This window comes from Balaenoptera acutorostrata, chromosome 1, assembly GCF_949987535.1.
Source record: "Balaenoptera acutorostrata chromosome 1, mBalAcu1.1, whole genome shotgun sequence".
Classification (NCBI taxonomy): domain Eukaryota; kingdom Metazoa; phylum Chordata; class Mammalia; order Artiodactyla; family Balaenopteridae; genus Balaenoptera; species Balaenoptera acutorostrata.
Window position 1 is genome coordinate 110652202 of NC_080064.1, and position 23108 is coordinate 110675309.

Here is a 23108-nt window from a genome sequence, read left to right on the forward strand (position 1 = left end):
ATAATTTTTTCAACAGTCAAACATAATTTAGAAAACTTAAGAGGAGAAGGAATGTCTGTTGATTTTACCCACATTTTCACCATCCCTGCTATTTCTTCCTTCCAGATATTCCAAGGTTTCTTTTTTATTGCTTCCCTTCTGTTTAGAGAACTTCCTTTAGCCATTCTTTTAGAGTAGTAAGTCTACTGGTGACAAACTTTTAGTTTTCCTTTGTCTGAGAGTGTCTTAATTTCCCCTTCATTCCTGAAGGATATTTTTTTCTGGGTATAGAATTCTTGGCCAACATTCCTTTTCATCCAACATTTGAAAAATAGGGTATCACTTCCTTCCTGCCTCCATGGTTTCTGATGAGAAATCTGCTATCATTTGAATTGTTTTTTTCCCTTATAGGTAAAGTGTCATTTTTCTTTAGCTGTATTCAAGATTTTTTTGTCTTTAGATTTCAGAAGTTTAATTATGACCTGTCTTCACGTGGATTTCTTTGGGTTTATCTTGTTTGGGGTTTGCTTAGTTTCTTGAATTTGTATGTTTATGTCTCTTAACAAATCTGGGAAATTTTCAGCCATTATTCCTTTGTGTACTTTTTAAGCCCTGCTTTCTTTCTCCTCTCCTTCTGGGACTCCAATGACAGGAATCTTAGATCTTTTGTTATAGTCTCACAGGTCCCTGAGGCTCCATTCTTTTTTTTTTTTTTTCCAGTCTATTTTCTCTGTGTTGTTCATATTGGGTAATTTCTATTGTTCTGTTTTTCAGCTCACTGATATTCTTTCCTCTGTCTTCTTCATTCTGCTCTTGAGTCCATCCACTGAACTTTTCATTTCCATTATTACATTTTATAGTTCTAATATTTCCACTTGGTTCTTCTTTATATCTTCTGTTTCTTTGCTGAAGCTATTTTTTTCCCATTTGTTTAAAGCATGTTCATAATTGTTTGTTGAAGGCTTTTTATCATGGCTGCTTTAAAATATGTCAGATAATTCTAATATCTCTCAGTACTGGTATCTATTGATTGTCTTTTATCATTGTTTGAAATCATCTTGGTTCATGGTATGATGAGATTTTAAAAAATTGGAATCTGGACATTTTTGTATTATGAGACTCTGAATCTTAATTTAAAACTTCTGTTTTAACTGACTTCTGTTTTAACTGACTTTCTCTTACACTGCTTTGGCATAGAAGGGAGAAGTAGGTCTTCATTGCTGCCAGGTAGAGTTTCAGATTTCACACTTCACCTCCATTGACAACCAAGGGACACAGAGCTTCTCTTTACTGTTAGGTGGGGGTGTGAGTTCCAGCTCCCTGCACGGTCTCCACTGATACTGTGGTGGATGTGGCCTCATTACTGCTGGGTAATGGTGAAAGTGCCGACTCTCGACTAGGCCTCCTCTGACTTAACCGTGTAGGAACGAAGAAGGGTGCCTCTTTTCTGCCGGGTGAGAGTGAATTCCAGGTTCTCCGCTGACACCATGGTCTTTACTGACACCAGGGACGGGTAGGAGGACTCATTACTGGCTGGTGGGGAAGAAAGTCATAGTTCCCTATTTGATCTTCTGTGACACCACCTGGCAGGGGTGTTGGGGCCACTTGTTATAACCTTGTGAGGATGGAAGTCTAGGTTCCCCACTCAGCCTTGGCATGGTGGGCAGTAGGACCACAGTGTTGTCTGTGGTGTTCGGCTAGAGTGGAGCAGTTATTGTCTAAAAGTTTTCTTGCTAGGCTGCCCCTTTCCTTTGGCTAGCAGGAGCAGGCTTTTATTGAGGCTTCTTATTATTTTTATTTTATTTGTGGCCCAATTTGGCATTTCCAAATTGCTGGTTCTTCAGCTCCAAGTCTGGGATAAATGAGGCAAAAAGAAAACCCAAGGGACTCACTGCAGTGTTGTTCCTTGGGTCCTGCCATTCCTAAGCAGTTTGCTTTCTTCTTTCCACCTCTCAAAGTTATCTTATGTTTGTTTTATGTATAATTTCTAGGGTTTATAGTTGTACTAGGAATGGTGAAAGTATATCTACTCTACCTTCCTAGAAGTAAAATTCCATCAGTGTATTTTTCATGTCAGGTATTGTATTTTTCATCTCTAGAAGTTCCATTTGGGTCTTTCTTATATTCCATTTCTCTCATTATATTTTATTTGCCTTTAGTCTTAAATGTATGAAGCATATTTATAACTGTTTTAATTCCACCATCACTGTCATTTCTAGGAAGATTTCTCTTGGTTTGGGGTAACATTTTCCTGTCTCTCTTTATGTCTCTTTTTTATGGTAATATTTAAATGGGTATCAGACATTGGGAATTTTATGTTGTTTAGTGTTTTTTTTTTTTTTTTTAAGATATAGCTGTTTATTTTTTGGCTGCATCAGGTCTTAGTTGCGGCATGCGGGATCTTTGTTGCAGTGCATGGGCTCTTCATTGGGGTGCAAGGACTTCTCTTTAGTTGTGGTGTGTGGGTTTTCTCTCTCTAGTTGTGGCGCGTGGGCTCTGTAGTTTGTGGCACACAGGCTCAGTAGTTGCGGCGCGTGGGCTTAGTTGCCCTGCAGTATGTGGGATTTTAGTTCCCCGACCAGGGATCGAACCCGCGTCCCCTGCATTGGAAGGTGGATTCTTTACCATTGGACCACAAGGGAAGTCCCAGATTTTTAAACAAATATTTATTTGGCTGCACTGGGTTTTTAGTTGCTGCGTGCAGGATCTTTGTTGTGGCATGTGGGATCTTTAGTTGCGGCATGCAGGATCTAGTTCCCTGACCGGGGGTCGAACCCAGGCCCCTTGCATTGGGAGCGTGGAGTCTTAACCGCTGGACCATCAGGGAAGTCCCTAGTGTTAGATTTTATGTTTGTTGCATTTCTTTCATGAGTGTTGGTCTTGGTTCTGGCATACTTGGTATTAGTTTGATCCTTTGAAGGCTTGCTTTCAAGCTTTGCATGATGGTCCAGAGTAGCCTTTATTCTAATGTCCTTTTGAGGACTCTACCTGGTGCTGTACCCACACTGGCTGTCAGGAACACAAAACATTCCCAATATTGTGTGAGCTCTGGGAATTGTTTGGCTTACTTCTTTCTGGTGTTTCCCCCACGCCCAGCCTCATGGAGTTTCACCTGATGCATGCACAGATCAGTATTCAGACAAAGATTTGAGGGGACCCACCGCAGATCTTCAAAGCTCTCTGTATCATTCCCTCATCTACAGTGTTCTGCTTCTCAATTTCTCGCCAACTTATCCTCCATCAACTCTAATCTCTGTCTTCTCCACTCACTGAGACTGCTGGCTTTACTTGGGTTCCCCCTTCTGCACTGCTCACAACAGTACAGTGCAGGAAACTACCTCTAGGCTGTAAACTCAGGCAGTCAAAGGGCTCATCTCATTTGTTTCCCTTTTCTCAGTTAACAGTGTTCTGCCCTCTACCTGCTTCCCAATACCTATAAACATTTCTTTTTCTTTTTTTTTTTTTTGGCTGCACCGTGTGGCTTGCGGGATCTTAGTTTCCTGACCAGGGATCGAATCTTGGCCCACAGCAGTGAAAGCATGTTGTCCTAACCACTGGACCGCCAGGCAATTCCCTATAAACATTTCTTTTTAAATGTTTTTTCTGGCTTTATAGTTATTTATAGTGGGAGAGCGATTTAGGTAGCAGTAATTCCTTTATGGGTAGAAGTGGAAATCTTTCTGAGTCAGTTTTTCAGCTGGAAACAACTAATGAAAGAAGATGCTAGGTCCCTAGGAGAAAGGACCATGAAACATCATGTCAAGAGTATAAGGTAATAATTCCCCCAGTCCTATCCTGTAGGGACTTATGACCATTTATTTGCATAATACACTTTGGAGAAAGAGGAATATCCAACTATTTCAAGACTGTTGGATACAGGGTCCTATTTGACTTTGAAACCAAGTATCTGAAACATCATCATGGCCCCCTGTTAGAGTAGCAGTGTATGGGGGCTAGGTAACAAATGTATTCCAGGCCCAGGTCTGGCTCTTAGTAAGTCTACTGGGTTCACAGATCCACCTAGTGGTCATTTCACCTGTCCTTAATTGGACTGTTGAGATGGACATAGTTGATAGTTGGTAGACCTACATTAACCATGACAGGTTAAGAGCTATCATAGTGAGAAAGGCCAACATGAAGTTCCTGAAATTGCCTCCACCATCTCAGGCTAAAATAATAAATTAAAAAATATCACATTAGTGCCCCTCTTCAAGACCTAAAGGATGCAGGAATGGTGGTCCCCACCATAATGCCATTTAATTCACCAGTCTGGCCTCTGCTAAAACCAGACAGGTCCTGGAGAATGACAGTGGATTATGGTAATCTCAGTCAAGTAATTTCAATTTTATCTGCCGTGCCAAATGTGGTTTCTTTGCTGGAGCAGATTAACAGCCTCAGGTAGGCAGTAGGTGAACGTTAATCTGAGCAATATATTCTTTTCCATCTCTATAAGAAACAAGGATCAAAGTTTGCTTTCACTATTGAGATGAGCAATAAAATACAATTTACAGTCTTGCACCTGAAACATGTAAACGCTCCCACGTCTGTCATAATATAACATGAAGAGACTTGGACCATCTGGACGTTCCATAGAATACCACATTACTCTACTGATGACATCATGGTAATTGTACAGGATGAGCAAGAAATAGCAAGTCCACTGGAGGCCTTGATAGGATAAACATTCTCAAGTGTTTTACATAAACCCTGCAAATGTTCAGGGAAGTTTTTAGAGATTCAGTAGTTTGGACAATGCTAGGACATTTCCTCCAAAGTAAAGGAAAAATTTTTTGTCTCACACATCTCGCCACTAAGAGGGGGCACAGTGCCTGGGGAACATCTTCAAGGTCTACAGATAGCTTATTCCCCACTTGGGAATACTGCTCTGACTCATATATTGGGTGACACAAAAGATAGTGAGGCCTAGAGCAGGAGGATTCAGCAGCAGGTCCAGACTGTGGTGCAAATGTTCCTGTTGACCGTGGTGCAAATGTTCCTGTTGCTTTGGTCCACAAGACACCCTATTGTATTAAAGGCGTCAGTGATGGGAAAAGATGCCACATGCTGTTTATGGCAAGCCGCAATGGGAAGTCACACATAGACCCCTACCATGCTTGAGCAAGGCCATGCCTTCTGAAAGGGTATTTTTGAAAAGATAGCTCCTGTCGTGCTACTGAGTCCTAGTTGAAACGAAGTGCTTCAAGTGATCATGTAGCCAAAAATGCCTATTATGACCTGGGTTCTGTCAGACCCAAGTCATAAGATTGGATGGGTCCATCAGCAGCACTTCATAAGATGAAAGTGATATGCATAGAACTGGGCATAAGCTGGGCTGGAAGGTCAAAGCAAGCTGCATAAGCAGGTGGCCAGACCCCTGTCACCCACCACTATTGCACTGCTGCTGCTTTTTCAGTTCACATCTATAGCCACATGGAGTGGAGGAATCCCTCATGACCATATGACAAAAGGCTGGGCTTGGCTAATATATGCGTTGTCTCTGTAGGTGGAAGTAAGCTGAAAATACTCTGGATGTACTATGGCCCCACTTTGGGGTAGCCTTGAAATACAGCAGTGAGGGGAAATCTTCCCAATGGGCAGAGCTTCAGGCAGTACACCTGCCTGAGGAAAGAACACAGACTCACAGACAATGGTGAATGGCTTGGCTGGTTGATCAGGAGCCTAGAAGAAAAATTTGAAGGCTGAAGACAAGGAAGCCTGAGGAAAAGGCATGTAGTTTACTTGAGAATGGGTACAGTGTATGGTGATCTTTGTACTGCATGTTAATTCCCACCAGAGAACATCCACCACAGAAAAGTCACCAAACCACCAAGTAGATTGAATGACTTAGCCAGTTGATGTTAGCCAGTCTCGGTCATTGGCACCCCAATGATGGCAAAATGGGCCTGTGAATGGAGGAGCCATGATGGAAGCTATGCATGGGCCCAACATCATGGCCTCACCAAGGCTGATCTAGCTACAGCTACTGTGACTGACTGTCCAACTCATCAGCAACAGACACCAACACTAAGTCCCTGACATGTCACCATTCTTCAAGGAAACCATCCAGCCACTTGGTGGTAAGTTCATTACATTGACTCCCTGCTACCCTGGAAGGGTCATTGTTCCATCTTGACCTAAATTGTTGTGTATTACGGGTATGGGTTTACCTTTCCTGCCACCATCATCCAAGGGCTTACAGAATATCTGATCCATTGGCATGAGATCTTGCATAACAGTGCACTGGACCAAGAGACCACATTATAGCAAGGAGGTACAGCACTGGGTACATATCATAGGATCCATGGTCTGATCATATACCACACTATCCAGAAGCAACCCACCTGATACAATGGAACGTCTTGTTAAAGGCACAGCTGAGACACCAGCTTGGAGATGACACCCTGTAAAGATGAGACACTGTCCTCCAGGATGCAGTATATACCCTGGATCAACAGACAACCTAGAGTGCTATCTCCAAGTAAAATATATGGGTCTGGGAAACAGGGGTTGGATGTAGGAGCAGCCCACCATTATTATCACTCTCAGTGACCCAACTGGGGAAAACTATACCTACTATCCCAGCTCTGAGCTCTGAGGACTTAGAAGTCCTGCTTCCCAGAAGGGGAATATTTCCACCAGTGGACACACTAAAAGTCTCATTAAACTTTAAGCTATGGCTGCCACCAGATTACTTCTGATCACTATCAATCAAAAGACGAGGTTAAGGAGAGGAATCACTATCCTGGCAGGAGTAACTGACCCTGACCATCAGGAGGTAGGGCTGTTATTACACAATGGGGACAAGGGAGAATATATTTGGCACCCAGGTCATCCACTTAGGTATCTCTTGCTCCTCTCTTGCCTAATTTTGATGGTAAATGGACAAGCTGCAGTCATGGCCTGAGAAGGGCATGATGACCAGGTACCTTATCAGGTAACCCATGTGGACTAACAGAAGTATAAATTGAGGGGGTGTGGGGAAGAATCTAGAATGGGTAGTAGGAGGTAAGTACCAGTTGTAGACTTAAGCTACAGCAGCAGGGGCTGTAGTCTGTCCCAGATCTTCCTCCAAGTTTTCCCAGGAAAGGAAGCCCATCAGGATCCTGAAGGGATCGTTTTAGAACTTATGAACAAACTGATCTGACAGCACAAGAAGTGGACTGTAGTGGAGACTATGGTATGCTGCCCAGATGGCTCCCTTCAGCACCGAAGCACTCACTTCCCAAGCTGCTGAGAATGTGCACAGCTCTCATCTGAGTTCCCCTCTGGGAACTGCCTGTGCCTGAAATCAGTCCCCTCACCCAAGACCCTTTCCTGGTCAGCGTGGGGGGGGTCTACAGGTCTGGCCACCTGCCTCGACATGGTACACACCTAGATGGCTCAAGCCACCCTAGCTTGAGCTCCCCAGGGGACTAAGGCCTTTGTTGAGACTGCGTCAGCTCAACTTCTCCCTCTACCGAATTTTGCTTCCTTCACTCCCCAACAGGTGTTAATCTAGAGGACGCCCCCAGTAAACTTCCTGCACCCAAATCTCCAACTCAGTCTGTTTTGCCGGGAACTCACCTCATGACAAGTATTTGGACACTTTTTGAGGTTCGCTCTGTGGAATGTTGCTCCTGTTGCTCAGTTTCAGAGAGCTTCATCATGGTGATGGTGGGGGTGTGGAAAGATGCAGTATTAAGTGAGCTTTCCATTTCAAGGACAGCAGGGATTGATGGCAAATCTGACAATCAAATGGCAATTGCAAACAATACTAGTGCTCGACCTGTTACAGAGTTCTGGCAAGTGTGAGGTTGGATACAGATATTAGTGCAACTACTGATGACAGAATTCTCAATAGCAGGGATGGCTTTGTGTGGATGAATGTAGTTAGTTGGCTTGGCAAGGCAGGTGAGCTCACAAAGGATGATAGAAACCAATTTCTCTGGTAAGGGTAGCAATAGAGTCAATGGTCTCATCTTTATCCTTCCTAAACTGCAAAATCTCATATTTATTTGAGTGACTCTGGCACAACCCACTTGTCAACAGTTGGTCTTTTTTCCAGGAATGGACCTTGAACTTACGCAGAACTATCTATCTACTTGCCTCATCTCCTATTCCATAATTACCTACGAACTAGCCCCATATCTTAACCTCGGTCTGGAAACCAAGGAATTTTCTTTTTCAAAATTTCAGGAGCTGGTTGAAGAAATAAAACAGAAGTTCCCTTTTTAAACTTATTTCATCCCAGCATCATTTTCTCCAACAATTTCCCTTAGGCCTTATTCAGATCTCCTTAGAAAAGTAGACTCCATTGTGCTTATTTGTACTGAGGGCTTTATTAGCATACCTAGTAAGTTTTAAGACCATAAGGCATATCAACTTGTTGAGTAATTTGTCCATAGCAACTGTGGGCTGTAGACTGCAAATGTATTCTCTTTTTTCCTTTTTAGCAGTAAACCCCAGTGGCTCAAGAGGACATCCCAATTAGAGGTCCTGTCCCCAGTCTACTCAGTCCAGTAAACAACACCTAAAAAGAACACAACCTCTTTATTTCTTTTTCAGATACAAATGTTTAGTTTGCATGATGAGAATGAGCTAGCTCTATCATTTATTCCAATGAATTCCAATGTAGGAAGAGGCTAAATAGATCTAGACTCTTTTGGTCTATTAATATTTAGCTTATCAAATCTACAGCCTGGTACTTCTGGAGTAGGCCTGCCCCAATAACACTGCTGAAGATGGCAAATATAGACAATTCAACGTATATTCGGTCTAGTCTGCTGTCGCTGTCTCCATATGCTTTCTAAAATTCCATGTTTGGTCAGAGCTGGGAGTGATATCACGGTGCTGGCCCATCTTCGCTCCACCACTCCTCTGATTCTGCTTTGCTGCTTTCAAGGTAGAACAGGTTCAGATGGTCTGGGAGCTTGTGGGGGCCATGCCCTTGGCAGCTTGCTGGGCTAACCAGTACTTATATATTTTGGTCTTGGGCCTCTCAAAGTTCACCACAGACATAGGTACCCTCACAGTATCAAGCCCATTTACCTGTACACAAAACAACAGGAATCTTCAGATCAGTGGGGCAGATACGAACTAACACCATCCAATCCCAGCTTTCTACCCAGTGAGAAAAAGGAGACAGGATGTGAGACACTCACCGTCACCTCACACCAGTACTCGCCCCTCTGTGTGATAGGCTCTTCTGGTAACTTTAATGCATGTGGGGCAACCACAACACCAAGCTGCAAAAAAAAATCACAGCCAAAGGGAGCTCTGTTTACATGGTTGCCACTCCAGGCAACCTCTAGATTTTCCTCTACATGGGTGAATAAAACTGCGGGGTTTACCCTGGCTGATCCCATGAAAAGGCACAAACCTCCATAAATAGTGGCAGAATAACTCAGTCCTAATTTCTCAGAAAGGGAGGTGAAGTCACAAAGAGAAACAGGGCTTGAGATCAAACTCACTTCATCCACAAAAGTAAAAATTCTCCAGTGAGTCACATTTCCTCAGGTTTTCCCTAGCTAGAGAAAATAAATGATCCCACCATCTTCTCCTATCAGTCTTCAGATTCTATGTGACCATCCTTAGTTATTTCCCTCCCACACCCCTGCAAACCAATCAAGAACGCTTTCCCTAAGTTGGACAGCCGCATGTAAATCAGCGAAGTTAGAACACTTCCTCACACCATACACAAAAATAAACTCAAAATGGCTTAAAGACTTAAAATATAAGACAGGACAACATAAAACTCCTAGAAGAGAACGTAGGCAAAACATTCTGACATAAATCGTACCAATGTTTTCCTAGGTCAGTATCCCAAGGCAATAGAAATAAAAGCAAAAGTAAACAATTGAGACCATTTACAAGCTTTTGCACAGCAAAGGAAACCATAAACAAAACGAAAAGACAACCTATGGAAAAAATATTTGTAAATGAAGCTACTGACAAGGGCTTAATTTCCAATATACTACCAGCTCAAACAACTCAACAACAAAAAAACAACCTAATCAAAAAAAATGGGCAGAAGACCTAAACAGACATTTCTTCAAAGGAGATATACTAATGGCCGACAGGCACATGAAAAGATGCTCAACATCGCTATCAGAGAAACGCAAATCAAAACTACAATGGGGCTTCCCTGGTGGCCCAGTGGTTGAGAATATGCCTCCCAATGCAGGGGACACGGGTTCGAGCCCTGGTCTGGGAAGATCCCACATGCCGCGGAGCAACTGGGCCCGTGAGCCACAATTACTGAGCCTGCGCGTCTGGAGCCTGTGCTCCGCAGCAAGAGAGGCCACGACAGTGAGAGGCCCGTGCACCGCGATGAAGAGTGGCCTCCATTTGCCACAACTAGAGAAAGCCCTTGCACAGAAACGAAGACCCAACACAGCCATAAAATAAATAAATAAAAAATAAATAAAAACTGTCAAAAAAAAAAAAAAGTACAATGAACTACCACCTCACACTGGTCAGAATGGCCATCATTAAAAAGTCTACAGATAGGACTTCCCTGGTGGCACAGTGGTTGAGAATCTGCCTGCCAATGCAGGGGACACGGGTTTGAGCCCTGGTCTGGGAAGATCCCACATGCCACGGAGCAACTAGGCTCGTGAGCCACAATTACTGAGCGTCTGGAGCCTGTGCTCTGCAACAAGAGAGGCTGCGATAGAGGCCCGTGCACCGCGATGAAGAGTGGCCCTCACTTGCTGCAACTAGAGAAAGCCCTCGCACAGAAACGAAGACCCAACACAGCCATAAAAAAAAAAAAAAAAAAGTCTACAGATAACAAATGCTGGAGAGGGTGTGGAGAAAAGGGAACCTTTCTACACTGTTGGTGGGAATGTAAATTGGTACAGCCACTATGGAAAACAGTATGGAGATTCCTTAAAAAACTAAAAATAGAGCTACCATATGATCCAGCAATCCCACTCCTGGGCATGTATCTGGACAAAACTATAATTCAGGGCTTCCCTGGTGGCGCAGTGGTTGAGAATCTGCCTGCCAATGCAGGGGACACGGGTTCGAGCCCTGGTCTGGGAAGATCCCACATGCCGCGGAGCAACTGGGCCCGTGAGCCACAATTACCGAGCCTGCGCGTCTGGAGCCTGTGCTCCGCAACAAGCGAGGCTGCGATAGTGAGAGGCCCGCGCACTGCGATGAAGAGTGGCCCCCACTTGCCACAACTAGAGAAAGCCCTCGCACAGAAACGAATACCCAACACAGCCATAAATAAGTAAATAAATAAAGTTAAAAAATGATCTGTTTGTACTTAAAAAAAAAAAAAAAACTATAATTCAAAAAGATACATGCACCTCTCTATTCACAGCAGATCTATTCAAAATAGCCAAGACATGGAAACAACCTATATGTCCATCAACAGATGAATGGAAAAAGAAGATGTGGTACGTATATACAATGGAATACTACTCAGCCATAAAAAAGAATGAAATAATGCCATTTACAACAACATAGATGAATCTATAGAGATTATCATACTAAGTGAACTAATAAAGACAAATGCCATATAATATCACTTATATGTGGAATCTAAAATATGACACAAATGATGTATGAAACAGGACTTCCCTGGTGGCGCAGTGGTTAAGAATCCACCTGCCAATGCAGGGGACACAGGTTCGAGCCCTGGTGCAGGAAGATCCCACATGCCGCGGAACAACTAAGCCCATGAGCCACAACTACTGAGTCTGCGCTCTAGAGCCCATGAGCCACAGCTGAGCCTGCATGCCACAACTACTGAAGCCTGCGCGCCTAGAGCCCGTGCTCCACAACAAGAGAAGCCACCGCAATGAGAAGCCTGCGCACCACAACTAGAGAAAGCCTACGCACAGCAACGAAGACCCAACGCAGCCAAAAATAAATAAGTAAATAAATTTATATTAGATAAAAGATCTATGAAACAGAAACAGACTCACAAACGTAGAGAACAGGCTTGTGGTTGCCAAGGGGCAGGTTGCATTGATTTACATGAGGCTGTCCAACTTAGGGAAAGCGTTCTTGATTGGTTTACACGGGTGTGGGAGGGAAATGACTTGTGGTTGCCAGGTGGGGGAGGGATGGATTGGGAGTCTGGGATTAGCAGACGCAAACTATTATGTATAGAATGGATAAAAAACAAAGTCCTATGTATAGCACAGGGAACTATATTCAATATCCTGTAAAACACCATAATAAAAAAATATGAAAAAGGATGTATATATATGTATAACTGAATCACTTTGCTGTACAGCAGAAAATTAACACAACATTGTAAATCAACTATACTTCCATTAAAAAAAAAATGCTTCCCGTAACTCCAGCTGGATGATCACACCCTTTCCTAACAAAGGGATCAGTCCTGGGGTAGCTTCTTCTTCCCAGGGGTAGTTTCCACCCTCAGGGGTATAGCAGTGTTTGGGAATACTCACATTTCTGAGGAAGTGGCGGGCAACTATTTCAGGGTTTAGCTCCCATTTGACATTGTTCTTCATTCCTACCTGCAGGTGACATCTTCTCAGAAATCTCACTGTCTGAGAGGAATTATACACAGAAGATAGGTTAAGAGTTGTAATCAAGGAGAGGAAACATGTTAGCAAGAGGCCAAGAGCCACACAGTCTGAGAGTTCAGGCAAAGCACAATTTCTGCCTCATAGCCAAGATAGGTGAGATGATGAATACGAAAGATAAAAATTCTCATTGTCTCAAGGCTGATATTATGGAAAGATGTTTTAGCGATGCTCTGGAAGGAAATGCTGCCTATACGTGGCTATTCCTAAGCAAGGAGAAACAGGCCATGTCAAAGTTAGGCTCATCAGGGACTTCCCTGGTGGTCCAGTGGGTAAGACTCCGTACTCCCAATGCAGGGGGGCCCGGGTTCGATCCCTGGTCGGGGAACTAGATCCCACATGCACGCTGCAATTAAGAAGTCTGCATGTTGCAACTAAGACCTGGCGCAGCCGAAAGAAAGAAAGAAAATTTTAAAAAAACTTTAAAAAGTGTTTTTTTAAAAAAAACCCAAAACCAAGGTTAGGCTCACCAATGGGGGCCGCTGGTATATCTCAGGATGGAATGATTTTCATAGACTGTTTTAACACAATATTCTAGCCCTTCAATCCCACCCCTACACCATAATGATTCCTCCCTGCTTACAGAACGAAGTATAAGTTCATTAGCTGAGGATTAAAGATGTTTTGTAAATCATGCCCCAACCCTCTTTCCAGTCATATATTTCCTAATAGAAGTCCTCTGTTTTAGCTAGACTGGTCTACTTTCTATTTTAGAACATGCTTTAACTGAGCTATCACCTCACACCTGTCAGAATGGCTATCATCAAATAACAAATAACAAATGTTGGCGAGGATGTAGAAGAAAGGGAACCTTCATACACTGTTGGTGGGAGTGTAAGTTTGTGCAGCCACTGTGGAAAACAGTACAGCGGTTTCTCAAAAAACTAAAAATATGACCCAGCAATTCCACTCCTGGGTATATGTCCGAAAAAAACAAAAACACTAATTTGAAAAGATACGTGCAACCCCAATGTTCACAGCCGCATTATTTACAATTGCCAAGATATGGAAGCAACCTAAGTGTCCATCAACAGATGAACTGATAAAGAAGATGTAGTATATACGTGTATGTACACACACACACAAATATGTATGTGCATACACATACACACACAATGGAATACTAAGCCATAAAGAAGAACAAAATCTTGCCATTTGCAACAACAAGGATGGACTTGGAGGGCATTATGCTAAGTGAAGTAAGTCAGAGAAAGACAAATATTGTATGATAACTTACATGTAGAATCTAAAAAATACAACAAACCAGTGAACATAACAAAAAAGAAACAGATGCACAGATATAGAGTGTAAGACAGGCTACAAGGATGTATTCTACAACATGGGGAATATAGCCAATATTCTGTAATAACTGTAAATGAAGTGTAACCTTTAAAAATTGCATACATTTTTTTAAAAATTAAACAACAACAACAACGTGCCTAACTATCTACTTTTTCTCCCTTAAGAATACCTTTCCCACCCTCCTGGTCTATCCAAAGCCTACTAATCCTATAAGGCCTAATTCAATCCCATCTGAAAAAAATCCTTTCCCAATCACCCTAATCCATTTTGGTCCATGTCACTCATAATTTACTGCCTTAAGTTTATCACTTTCTCATGTGTCTATGTTCTCTCCAACTTGTCTGTAAACAACCCCGAAGGCAGAGTCCTCATCTCACTTTTCCATGGGTCCCCTGGTACCCAGCTTGGGGCCTCCCTCAATAAACTAGAGCACTTCACCCAACAGGTCAGGATATCCTAGGATATCTCAACACCAGTTATGGTAGTCACAACACTTCCCCTTGCCCCTACCTTGTGCTTGAAATCAGGAGACTTCAAGGAAATCAAGAAGTCTTTCAGGAAGAGATTGGTGACTTTGTAGGTGACCAATAAATAAAGATTTTCTATGTTTCTACTCACCGTCTCACCTGCCTTGGTCTGGATCTTCTCTAATTTTCCTTCTTGTCTCAGCTAGAAAAGAAAGTTATAGATGGAAAAAAAAAAAAGAAAAATGAGTTTGTGGTAACTAATAACAAACTCTTGCTATGCTCGGCACAGGCTGGGCTTCTGAATTCCTGTTCTTCTAGTCTCTACTTCATTTGAAAATGAAGTAGGGACTCGAAGAAGTTGCTACAGGTAATCTTAAGGTTTTACTTCCTCCAAGTCCCTCTGCCGTCTTCTGGGCTCACCAATTTCTCCTCTTCAAACAGCTTCCTGTTTTCAGGAGATGCATATACAGCCAGTCCTTGAGGAAGTAGTCGATTACGGCCTACAGATTTTTTCACTGAGACCAGGTCACCTCGGACTCCAAGTTCTGCCAACAGAGCACAGAGACACTGGATCAGAATTATCGAGCAATCCCTAAAAAAGGAGACGATCAAAGGAAAAAGGACCTCTTATTCCCTCACAGTGCTTATTCTTCCTAGAAGAAATATTAGCATTCACTAGGACAACACTTAAGAGATTTCTAATTCATTTCTTTAGGACCTGATTTAGAAACATAATATTCCCTGTACAAAGTGAAGCACTGTCCCATCACGGGATTTCAGTATCTGTGGCACACACTGTCAGGCCTCTTTCTCCCCACACACTGTTAATGATGCTGCTGCATTCATGTTCTGATTTTCTATGTAGGAGGCCAGTGTCACCATCACAGTACTTTTTGTGGCTTCCTCTTCTCAAATATGAGCTGGTCATTCCCCCAAATTAGTGAAAAGGCAGAAAAAAGCTGATGCCAAACAGGCCCAGCCTGAGACAGGAAGCACCTCTGCCGGGGCCTTACCCTCCACCGACTGCGTGAGAATGAGCTCCAGGTTGTCTTTGGGCCGGTGTTTCGTGTCCTCCGCCAGCTTGTAGACGCGGTGCCGCCGGTGCAGGCGCGGCTTCCGGCCCTCTCCCGCTAGCGGCACCTTCCACCAGCGCTCCACAATGACCGTGCCCTGGCGGCCGGGGGAGCGAGCGTGAGCGAGTCTCCACGGAGAAGCTTCCTCCTCTGGCCGCCGGCCCCTCAAGGAGAGCCCACCACCCGCAGGCCGGGGCCCCACCAGGTCTCAACGCGCCCCAGTCAAGGAGCCCCAGAACGCACACCCGGCCCTCACCCGACTGTGAGACAGGCTGAAGTCGCGCTCCGAGCCGGAGGTGCCCCCTTCAAGTCGCGGCCGGAGGAGTTCCCAAACCCCTCCTCGCACCAGCCGCTCAGTGCCCGCCCGCAGCAGAGCTCTGCCCGAGGCCGCCGCCATGTTCTCGGGCGCGGACGGAGGCGTAGAAGGCCCCCGGCGCCGGCGGCAGGAAAGGCCCCCACAGGGTGCCCGCGGAGCGCCTGAGCCGGCGCGGCTCTGTCCGAGGTGAGCCCGGGGGAAACCCGGGGGAAGCCCGGGGGAAGCCCGGGCCCGGATTGGGCTGCGACTTGGCTGCCTCGAGACCAGAGATCTGGGATGAATGCTCCACGATTCAGCATTCCCCTACTCCCTTCTCCCAATTTCTTTTCGGGGGAGGGACACCCGTAGCCACTGACACATAGTGGAGTGACTGTTAGGTGCACTGACACCGGGAAAGACACCCTCTCCCTCTTGGCTTCACTTTATCTTTAAGATGGGGGCTTCGACTGAGCTCTAGTAGCTCTCTGAGGTCACTTCCAATTCTGACATTCTGTGATAACTGGATGCTGAGGGGAGAGGGTGCTGCTCTCATTTTTCCTTACTTCAAACCTGCCTAAAAGCGGTGGAAGGATGGGATCCTCTGGAAAACTTGCAAGCCCCAGGAAGTCGTCTAATCCTTAATCGTGACACTGCAGTATTTAGGCTCATGTTTAAAGAATTCTAAGTCACAAGGGAGACGGTTCCCTCCGTGGAGGGTCTCAGTACTGGGGAGTAAACCATATAAATGGAGTGAGTAGGGTCTGTTTGGCAGAAGAGATTTATGGAAAGATGCTCTATACATCATGTTATTTGACACATAAGCAGCCTTTGACCAGTAGTCCCTCCTCTTAATTACACTTTTTTAGCTTCCAGGACACCAATTTGTTTTTATCTCCTTCCTACTTCACTATTTTCCTTCACAGTCTCCTTTGCTGATTTCTCTTTTATTCCCCACTTCTCAGAGTGCCCCCAGGACTCAGTTTTTGGATCTTTACTCTTCTCAATGTACACACTCTTGGTGATCCCATTCAGTCTCATGGCTTAACATACCATTTATATGCCAATGACTTCAAATTTCTGTCCTCACCCTAGTCTTCTGAACTCCAGACATGAGTATCCAACTGCGTGTCATCTTCCCCTTATAGGTCTAACGGACAATTCAAAGTTAACATGCTCCAAACTAAATCCATCTCTATACCCTGCCCCATAGTGCCTCACCTGCAGCCTTTCCCCTCTCAGTTGATGGTAACTCCATTCTTTCAGTTCTTGGACTCAACTTCTCTCCTACGCCAGGAAATCCTGTGGGTGCTACCTTTATACTATTTCCAGAATCCAGCCACATCCCATCACCTGCAATGCTCCACCCTGGAATAAGACACTATCTTTCTCCTGGATTACTGCAATAGTCTCCTAACAAACATCGTTTAAAGCTCTACAGTTTATTTACAATACAACAGTCAGAATCTTTCTAAAAACACAAGTCAGATCATGTCTCTTCTACCCAAAACCTGCAATGACTTCCCCCTTTACTCAGAGTAAAAGAAAAAGGCCAGACAATGGTCTACAAGGCCCTACAATGATCTGGCCCCATTAGCTCTCTTCTTTTTATACTCTCCCTATAGCTTATACTACTCCACCCACAGTGGACTCCTGGCTGTTTGTGGAAAACATTTGACACATTCTCCTTAGGGCTTTTGCACTGGCTGTTGCTTTGACACAGAATGCTTTTACCCTCAGATGTTCACTTGGCCTAAATCCCTCACCCTCTTCAGGTCTTTGATTAAATGTCACCTTTTCAATGAGGCCTATTTAGATCACCCTATTTATTACTGCAACTGCCCCACCCCCTTCACACTCCTGATCCTTCTTTATTCTACTCTATTTTCCTCCATAGCAGCTATCATCTAACATATGAAATAATTTTCTTGTGCTTAGTGTTTAGGTTTGTTCTTTCACTATTAGAAGTTCCATGGGGCAGGGGATCTTTGTTTTGTTTACTGTGTATCCTAAGCTCATAGTAGGCCCTCAATAAATATTTGTTAAATGGATGAATAAATGAATATGCAGAGGTCTCAAACTGGTGGCCCCAGAACCAAATTTGACTCACCATGTTGATTTTTTTTAATCAACAATTTTTATTTTTTAAGTTAGTAGCCATTATTTTTTAAAAATTTGAGATATTTATCACAAAAATCTATCTTTCCAGTTTCTGTTGAAAAATCATATGATCTGGTACCACTGAGTCTGCATTCCTGCATGGCAGCTGTTTGGAGCTATTGTGTCACGTTTTTTTAGGGTGTGAGCTTTTCATTTGGCTTCAGCCCCGCCCCGCAGCTCCACTAATTTCCATTAATTGTCCAGGCCCCCGGAGGCATTTGGTTTGTGATTCCTACCCTATAAGGCAATGAGAAAGTTCAACAACGTGTAGCACCACTGGCTTATTAAAGGTAGGGATGATAATAAAAATATTTAACTGATAGGAACCAGGAACCAACCAGTCAGGTCAGATGCTGGATCAGGGCCTTAGAAGCTTCCTGCAGTGTCAGACCCCAACCCTTTAGTTGCTGAAGTGTGTGTTTGCACGTGCACATGCCAGAGAGGAGCCCACATTGTGTGGGCACAAGTGGTCAGCCAGGGCTGTTTACCAACCACTACAGAAGTGAAAGTATTTTAACTTCTGATATAGCTGTGAAGTGCATACTAGTTGAACAGGAGCCTTGGGGCTACCTAAGGGGGTAATGGGGTAGGGAGCAGCAGAGAGGAGTCCTGAGGTGATGTAAGGGCTGACGCTTTGTCCATGTCATAGTGTTCACCGTGTCACAATGGCACTAGTTGCCTGAACCTCTGCCACCCTTCCCTGAACCTCACTTTGCCTTGGGGAGGCACTGAACTAAGAAACTGCCTTGTAACAGGTCGCGCCCCTCTATCTACTCCCTTTCTTATATCAAGAGGGGAAAAACACGGAACTACCGCTACCCGATCTGGTCACCATACGCCTATTACCTTTACTGTTACAAATACCGGATCACCCTCCGGGAGAAGATGCTGCCTTGTTATAAAAGGTACTTGTTTTCATCTCTACTTGTAGTTGTTTACATAAACTGTAAAGAAAAAAGAACTCGAAAGAACTTCCCAAGTGGCAAAAGATGATAATAGCAAAATAGGGTAGAAGGCTGGCATGGAGCTTCATAAACTTTTTCTATCTGGCTGGCTTGGGAAAATGGAAACAGATCGGTTGGTTCACATAAGATACAGAAGATAGTGCCAGAGCCTGGCCCTGTGTACCTGGAAGTTAAGAGTCTTTCACCATCTCAGACTCAGAAATAAACTAATTTGGACCTCTTTTTCCCAATCAGCATCACTTATAAGGAACAGGAGGACTTGACACTCCGACCCCGTTGCTGCCTTCAGTGCTCCTGAGTCCCTAGTAGGCCTTCAGGGGGGCAGAAGCAGCGAGCAGGGTGATCAAGACCAGCTTAAAGAATTGCATTCGGTAAGTGGACTGGTGCTGTGACACAGTAGCCCCTTGCCGTAATGACATCTTGCAAAGGGACATTAGCTAGTTGGAAAATACATCATAAGAAGCTAGAGCTAGATGAGACCTCGGAGCTCATGTGTAAAAGCTCCTTTATAGACAAGGATTCTGGTCCAGAGATCTTAAGGCAAGGTCCTAGGGCTGGTGGTGAAAAGCAGGATGGGAAAAGAGAAAGTGGAAACAAAGATAGACTGTATTAAGACATAAAGCTGTTTAGATGCTAAGTTCTGGGACTAGAACCCAGAACTCCTGCCCTTGCCTTTGTATCATATCTCAATAACATGCCTGGGTATGAGCTATGCATTTTAAATAAGAAATGGGAGAATTTAGAGAAAACTTATATGATGGAAAAGAGTAGAAGAGTATTATCAGTGAGACAGTAAATAGATGGCCTGGGTATGAGCTATGCATTTTAAGTAAGAAATGGGAGAATTTAGAGAAAACTTATATGATGGAAAAGAGTAGAAGAGTATTATCAGTGAGACAGTAAATAGATGGCACAGCTTTGTTTAAAGAGTAAGCTCTCTGCTGTAAACATAAGTTTCTGAGTGGTTAGAGCACACCGAGTGAGGTCAGCAGGCAGTAATACTCCATTGACTCCAGGTTCCAAATTATTTGTATCAAAGAGAACTCCATGATAGGAACAGAGTTAGGTCCCAGGACTAAGGGATATTGAGTAAGACCTTGGCTCCACTTCTCCCAGGCTCTCCATCAGCCCCTGCCTTGCTTCCACAGACACACCCAAACTGGCCTGAGATATGATTTGAGGGTTAGGTGAGCACAGAAATAGGAGACTATTACTCTCATTTTTACTCCTTTTCTAGGCTGGGAACCTGACGGTTCTGGCTACTGACCCCCTGCTTCACCAGGACCCGGTGCAGTTAGACTTCCACTTCCGCCTCACCCCCCAGACCTCTGCCCATTGGCACGGCCTTCTTTATGACCACAGACTCTTCCTAGATATCCCATACCGGGCCTTGGATCAAGGCAGCCGGGAAAGGTGACTGAGCCTGTATGGGGGAGAGGGGAGGAAAGAGGTTAGGGGATTTCGCTCTTATGTCATAATCAGGTAGTGGGCATGCTAACCAGTGAGGGCTTATTCAGGAGCTGGATACATTCAAACCACTGAACAAGCCTGTGAGCTGAGCCAGGATCTGGGGTTCAAAGGATAACAGCCCATGGGAGGTTGCTAAACTGATTCAGAAACACAAGTGGGAATCCATAAATAGTTGAAAGGAAGCGCTCTCTAGCTGTTTGTCTTTATAGAGTGGCCCCTTCACCCCAAGCCCCTTCCATGGCATGGGTGTCAGTCCAGTAGTGTATAATCCCTTGGCTTCAGAGAAAAAAATCTATCAAAACTAGTTTAGCAACTTTCATTTCCTGGCTTGGGTCAGGAAAAACTGAGTAATAACATTTCTTCTGCTGCAAGTAGGCGTCTTTCTGGATTTTGAGTTTGCTGAACATTACATTGACCATCTTCCCTCTGGCCCCTAGTTTGACTGCAACACTGGAGTATGTGGAGGAGAAGACCAATGTGGATTCTGTGCTTGTAAACTTCCAGAACAACCGCAATGACAGAGGTGGGGATCTGCTCTGTCCTTCCCGGCCCTTTGTGCTGAAGCAGCTGACAAGTGACTTTTCCTTTGTAGACCTTCTTCCCCTCACTCTTTAAAAAAGGGCATGCTCAGGCAGTTCAGGGATTCAACACCCACCCCCTACTCCCCGCCAAGGAAATTAAGGCATCTAGCATTCTGTTCATTCAAGTCATAACTAGACTATGAGGAAGGCCCTGCACGTAGATTTCAGAATCTAGACTGAAGGAGCACTGGTGGAATTACAAAGAAGCCATTCAAGGGATCTGGCTGGTAGGACAGAAAGGATCTCAAGTGTATTAAACACCTATAGAGTGAAAGGGTCAGGCATTAGGCCAGCAGGATAGGAATATAATTAACCAGATGCTAGGCACACGTTACAGAAACTACACCTCCTCCCTCAAGGAGTTTATACTTCATTGGATAAAAGACAAAGATGGTCAAGAGTTTACTATACCATCCCGGCATAGTAAACTCCAGCCAGGTTAGAGTCTAGGTTTGTTTGACTCCAAAGCACATCATCCCAGTGCCTGCACTACACTGTTTCCCACACCCCTCAAGTCATTTCCTACTGGAAGAAGCCAAGGCTGGGGGAACAGTTGTATTGAGTTTCAGAGTGTTCTAATTTGTTCTCTCTTTTCACAGGTGCCCTGCTACGGGCCTTCAGCTACATGGGCTTTGAAGTGGTCAGACCAGATCACCCGGCCCTTCCTCCCTGGAACAATGTCATCTTTATGGTGTATCCCCTTGAAAGGGACCTAGGCCACCTGCCCAGTGAACCTCCCTGAACATGCTTATTCCTACTCTGTGAAGGGCTGGGAGCCTTGATAAATGAGAACCAGGGGCCCAGGATGTGATTCAGAACACCTTCCATCTTAGGAATAAAGGGTAGTGCAATCCTCAAGTGTTCACTGTTTCTTTGAGCCTTACAGAGCTGAATTCACTGTAGGATAGATAGATAAACATTTGACGACTGAAAAGATCAAAGGGGCCTGAGCCAGGGAGAGAAAGGATCCAAGGATTTTCAGTTTTTGCCTTCCCCTATTTATTCTAACCATCTGAGCACCTGCCAGCAGCAAAACCAAGCACTAGGGAATTCAGGAAGACTTAAGCCTTACTGGGAGACTTTCATCCATATATTTTGGTTCAAATTGGAGACAAGTGTTATTTCCTTCTCTTTGAGGTGGAGGAAATCAGAGAAGGTACATGGTTCCTGTGGCATTGGCTCAAGGGAAGGAACACCCCAGGAAGCAGGAGAAGTAGAGAGTTATATTGGATTAGGGAACCCATCAGAATGCAATGTAAACTGACAAGGCTTAAAGGCCATATTAAAGGAACAGGCTTTCATACACAGTGACAAACTACAGTTAAGAATGAGACACTACTCATTTTCCAGAGCAAGAAGTCCTATGAATGTTTTCTATCAGGGGACCTCTCAAGAGTAAAGGCTGATAACAAGGTCCTACTGATAGCACAGGGAACTATATTCAATATCCTGTGATAAACCATAATGGCAAGGAATATATAAAAAATGAATGTCTATATGTGTAAAACTGAGTCACTCTGCTGTACAGCAGAGATTGGCACAACAGTGTAAATCAACTACATTTCAATTAAAAAAATAAATATTCCAAAAAAAAAAAAAAAAAAAGGCGTAACGGCTGAGGAAACTGGGGACTAACTGGCCTCATGACCCTGTTGTACAGCAGCTCCAATTCCAGGGCCGAGCCTGCTTCACTGAGTGAGTGCAGCCAAGGTCTGAAATGTCCTATCAATGGTAGCCCTTCACTGATTCCTGTGGGACTACCCAAGCTACTCAGAGACGCTCCTTCACTGAAGCCTTTCTGCTGCTTGGTACTGAGACTTTTCTAAGACAATAAAATTTGAAAATTGTGCCTATGGGAAAATATAGCTGCCATGTGTATAGGGGTGGATGTCACTAATTCCTGGATTTAAAAAATCCTGCATATGATAGCCTTATATACTAGTTTTAAGTCTTCTACTTTACCTTGCTGATCTTTAAAAAAAAAAAAAGTTCATTTGCCATCATTCTACCACCCACATTACTTTCAAATACCTTCACAGTTCTCACTGGATCCTCAAAATACTGTCAGAAATGGAGAGATGCTATAAGGAAACAGGCCCCGCAAGTTCACAACAAAGATCTATCCCTAGAACCCATGTTTCTAGAATCCTAATCTACTCCTTTTAGGTAGGGTCTTAGTGAATGATTAATTCTGAAGTTGCTTTACGGCAAGAATATGATCTGTGCATGAGAGGGACAGATGTTTCATAGATGGGCCCCTCTGTGTGAGGT

The 23108-nt window shown here is 44.1% G+C and overlaps 2 protein-coding genes across 3 annotated transcripts; one reads left to right on the forward strand and one right to left on the reverse strand.

The window, feature by feature from the left end:
* Nucleotides 1-8695: 8695 nt before the first annotated feature.
* Nucleotides 8696-15793, reverse strand: MRPL9 (mitochondrial ribosomal protein L9). The gene is made up of 7 exons (XM_007178073.2): nucleotides 15626-15793; nucleotides 15310-15466; nucleotides 14717-14841; nucleotides 14448-14498; nucleotides 12390-12491; nucleotides 9120-9203; nucleotides 8696-9006 (listed from the first exon to the last, which is right to left on the reverse strand). The coding sequence occupies exons 1-7, from the start codon at nucleotides 15764-15766 to the stop codon at nucleotides 8872-8874; spliced, it is 795 nt and encodes a 264-aa protein (XP_007178135.2). The 5' UTR covers nucleotides 15767-15793; the 3' UTR covers nucleotides 8696-8871.
* On the forward strand, nucleotides 15289-21695 carry OAZ3 (ornithine decarboxylase antizyme 3). 2 transcript variants are annotated; one of them, NM_001290754.1, is given in 5 exon segments: nucleotides 15289-15487; nucleotides 19021-19157; nucleotides 20024-20199; nucleotides 20694-20779; nucleotides 21437-21695. In NM_001290754.1, coding segments are annotated over 5 exon segments (573 nt in total). In that variant the 5' UTR covers nucleotides 15289-15455; the 3' UTR covers nucleotides 21580-21695.
* Nucleotides 21696-23108: the final 1413 nt, after the last annotated feature.

What these genes read in the sequence shown, in the direction of transcription:
- MRPL9 (XM_007178073.2), bottom strand. Translation starts at nt 15,766, where the DNA reads ATGGCGGCGGCCTCGGGCAGAGCTCTGCTGCGGGCGGGCACTGAGCGG. An exon ending in TCAGCCTGTCTCACAGTCGG is followed by an intron (nt 15,467 to 15,625) that starts GTGAGGGCCGGG and finishes CCCGGCCGCCAG; the next exon opens with GGCACGGTCATTGTGGAGCG. An exon ending in CCCGCCACTTCCTCAGAAAT is followed by an intron (nt 9,204 to 12,389) that starts GTGAGTATTCCC and finishes TTTTTTTTGCAG; the next exon opens with CTTGGTGTTGTGGTTGCCCC.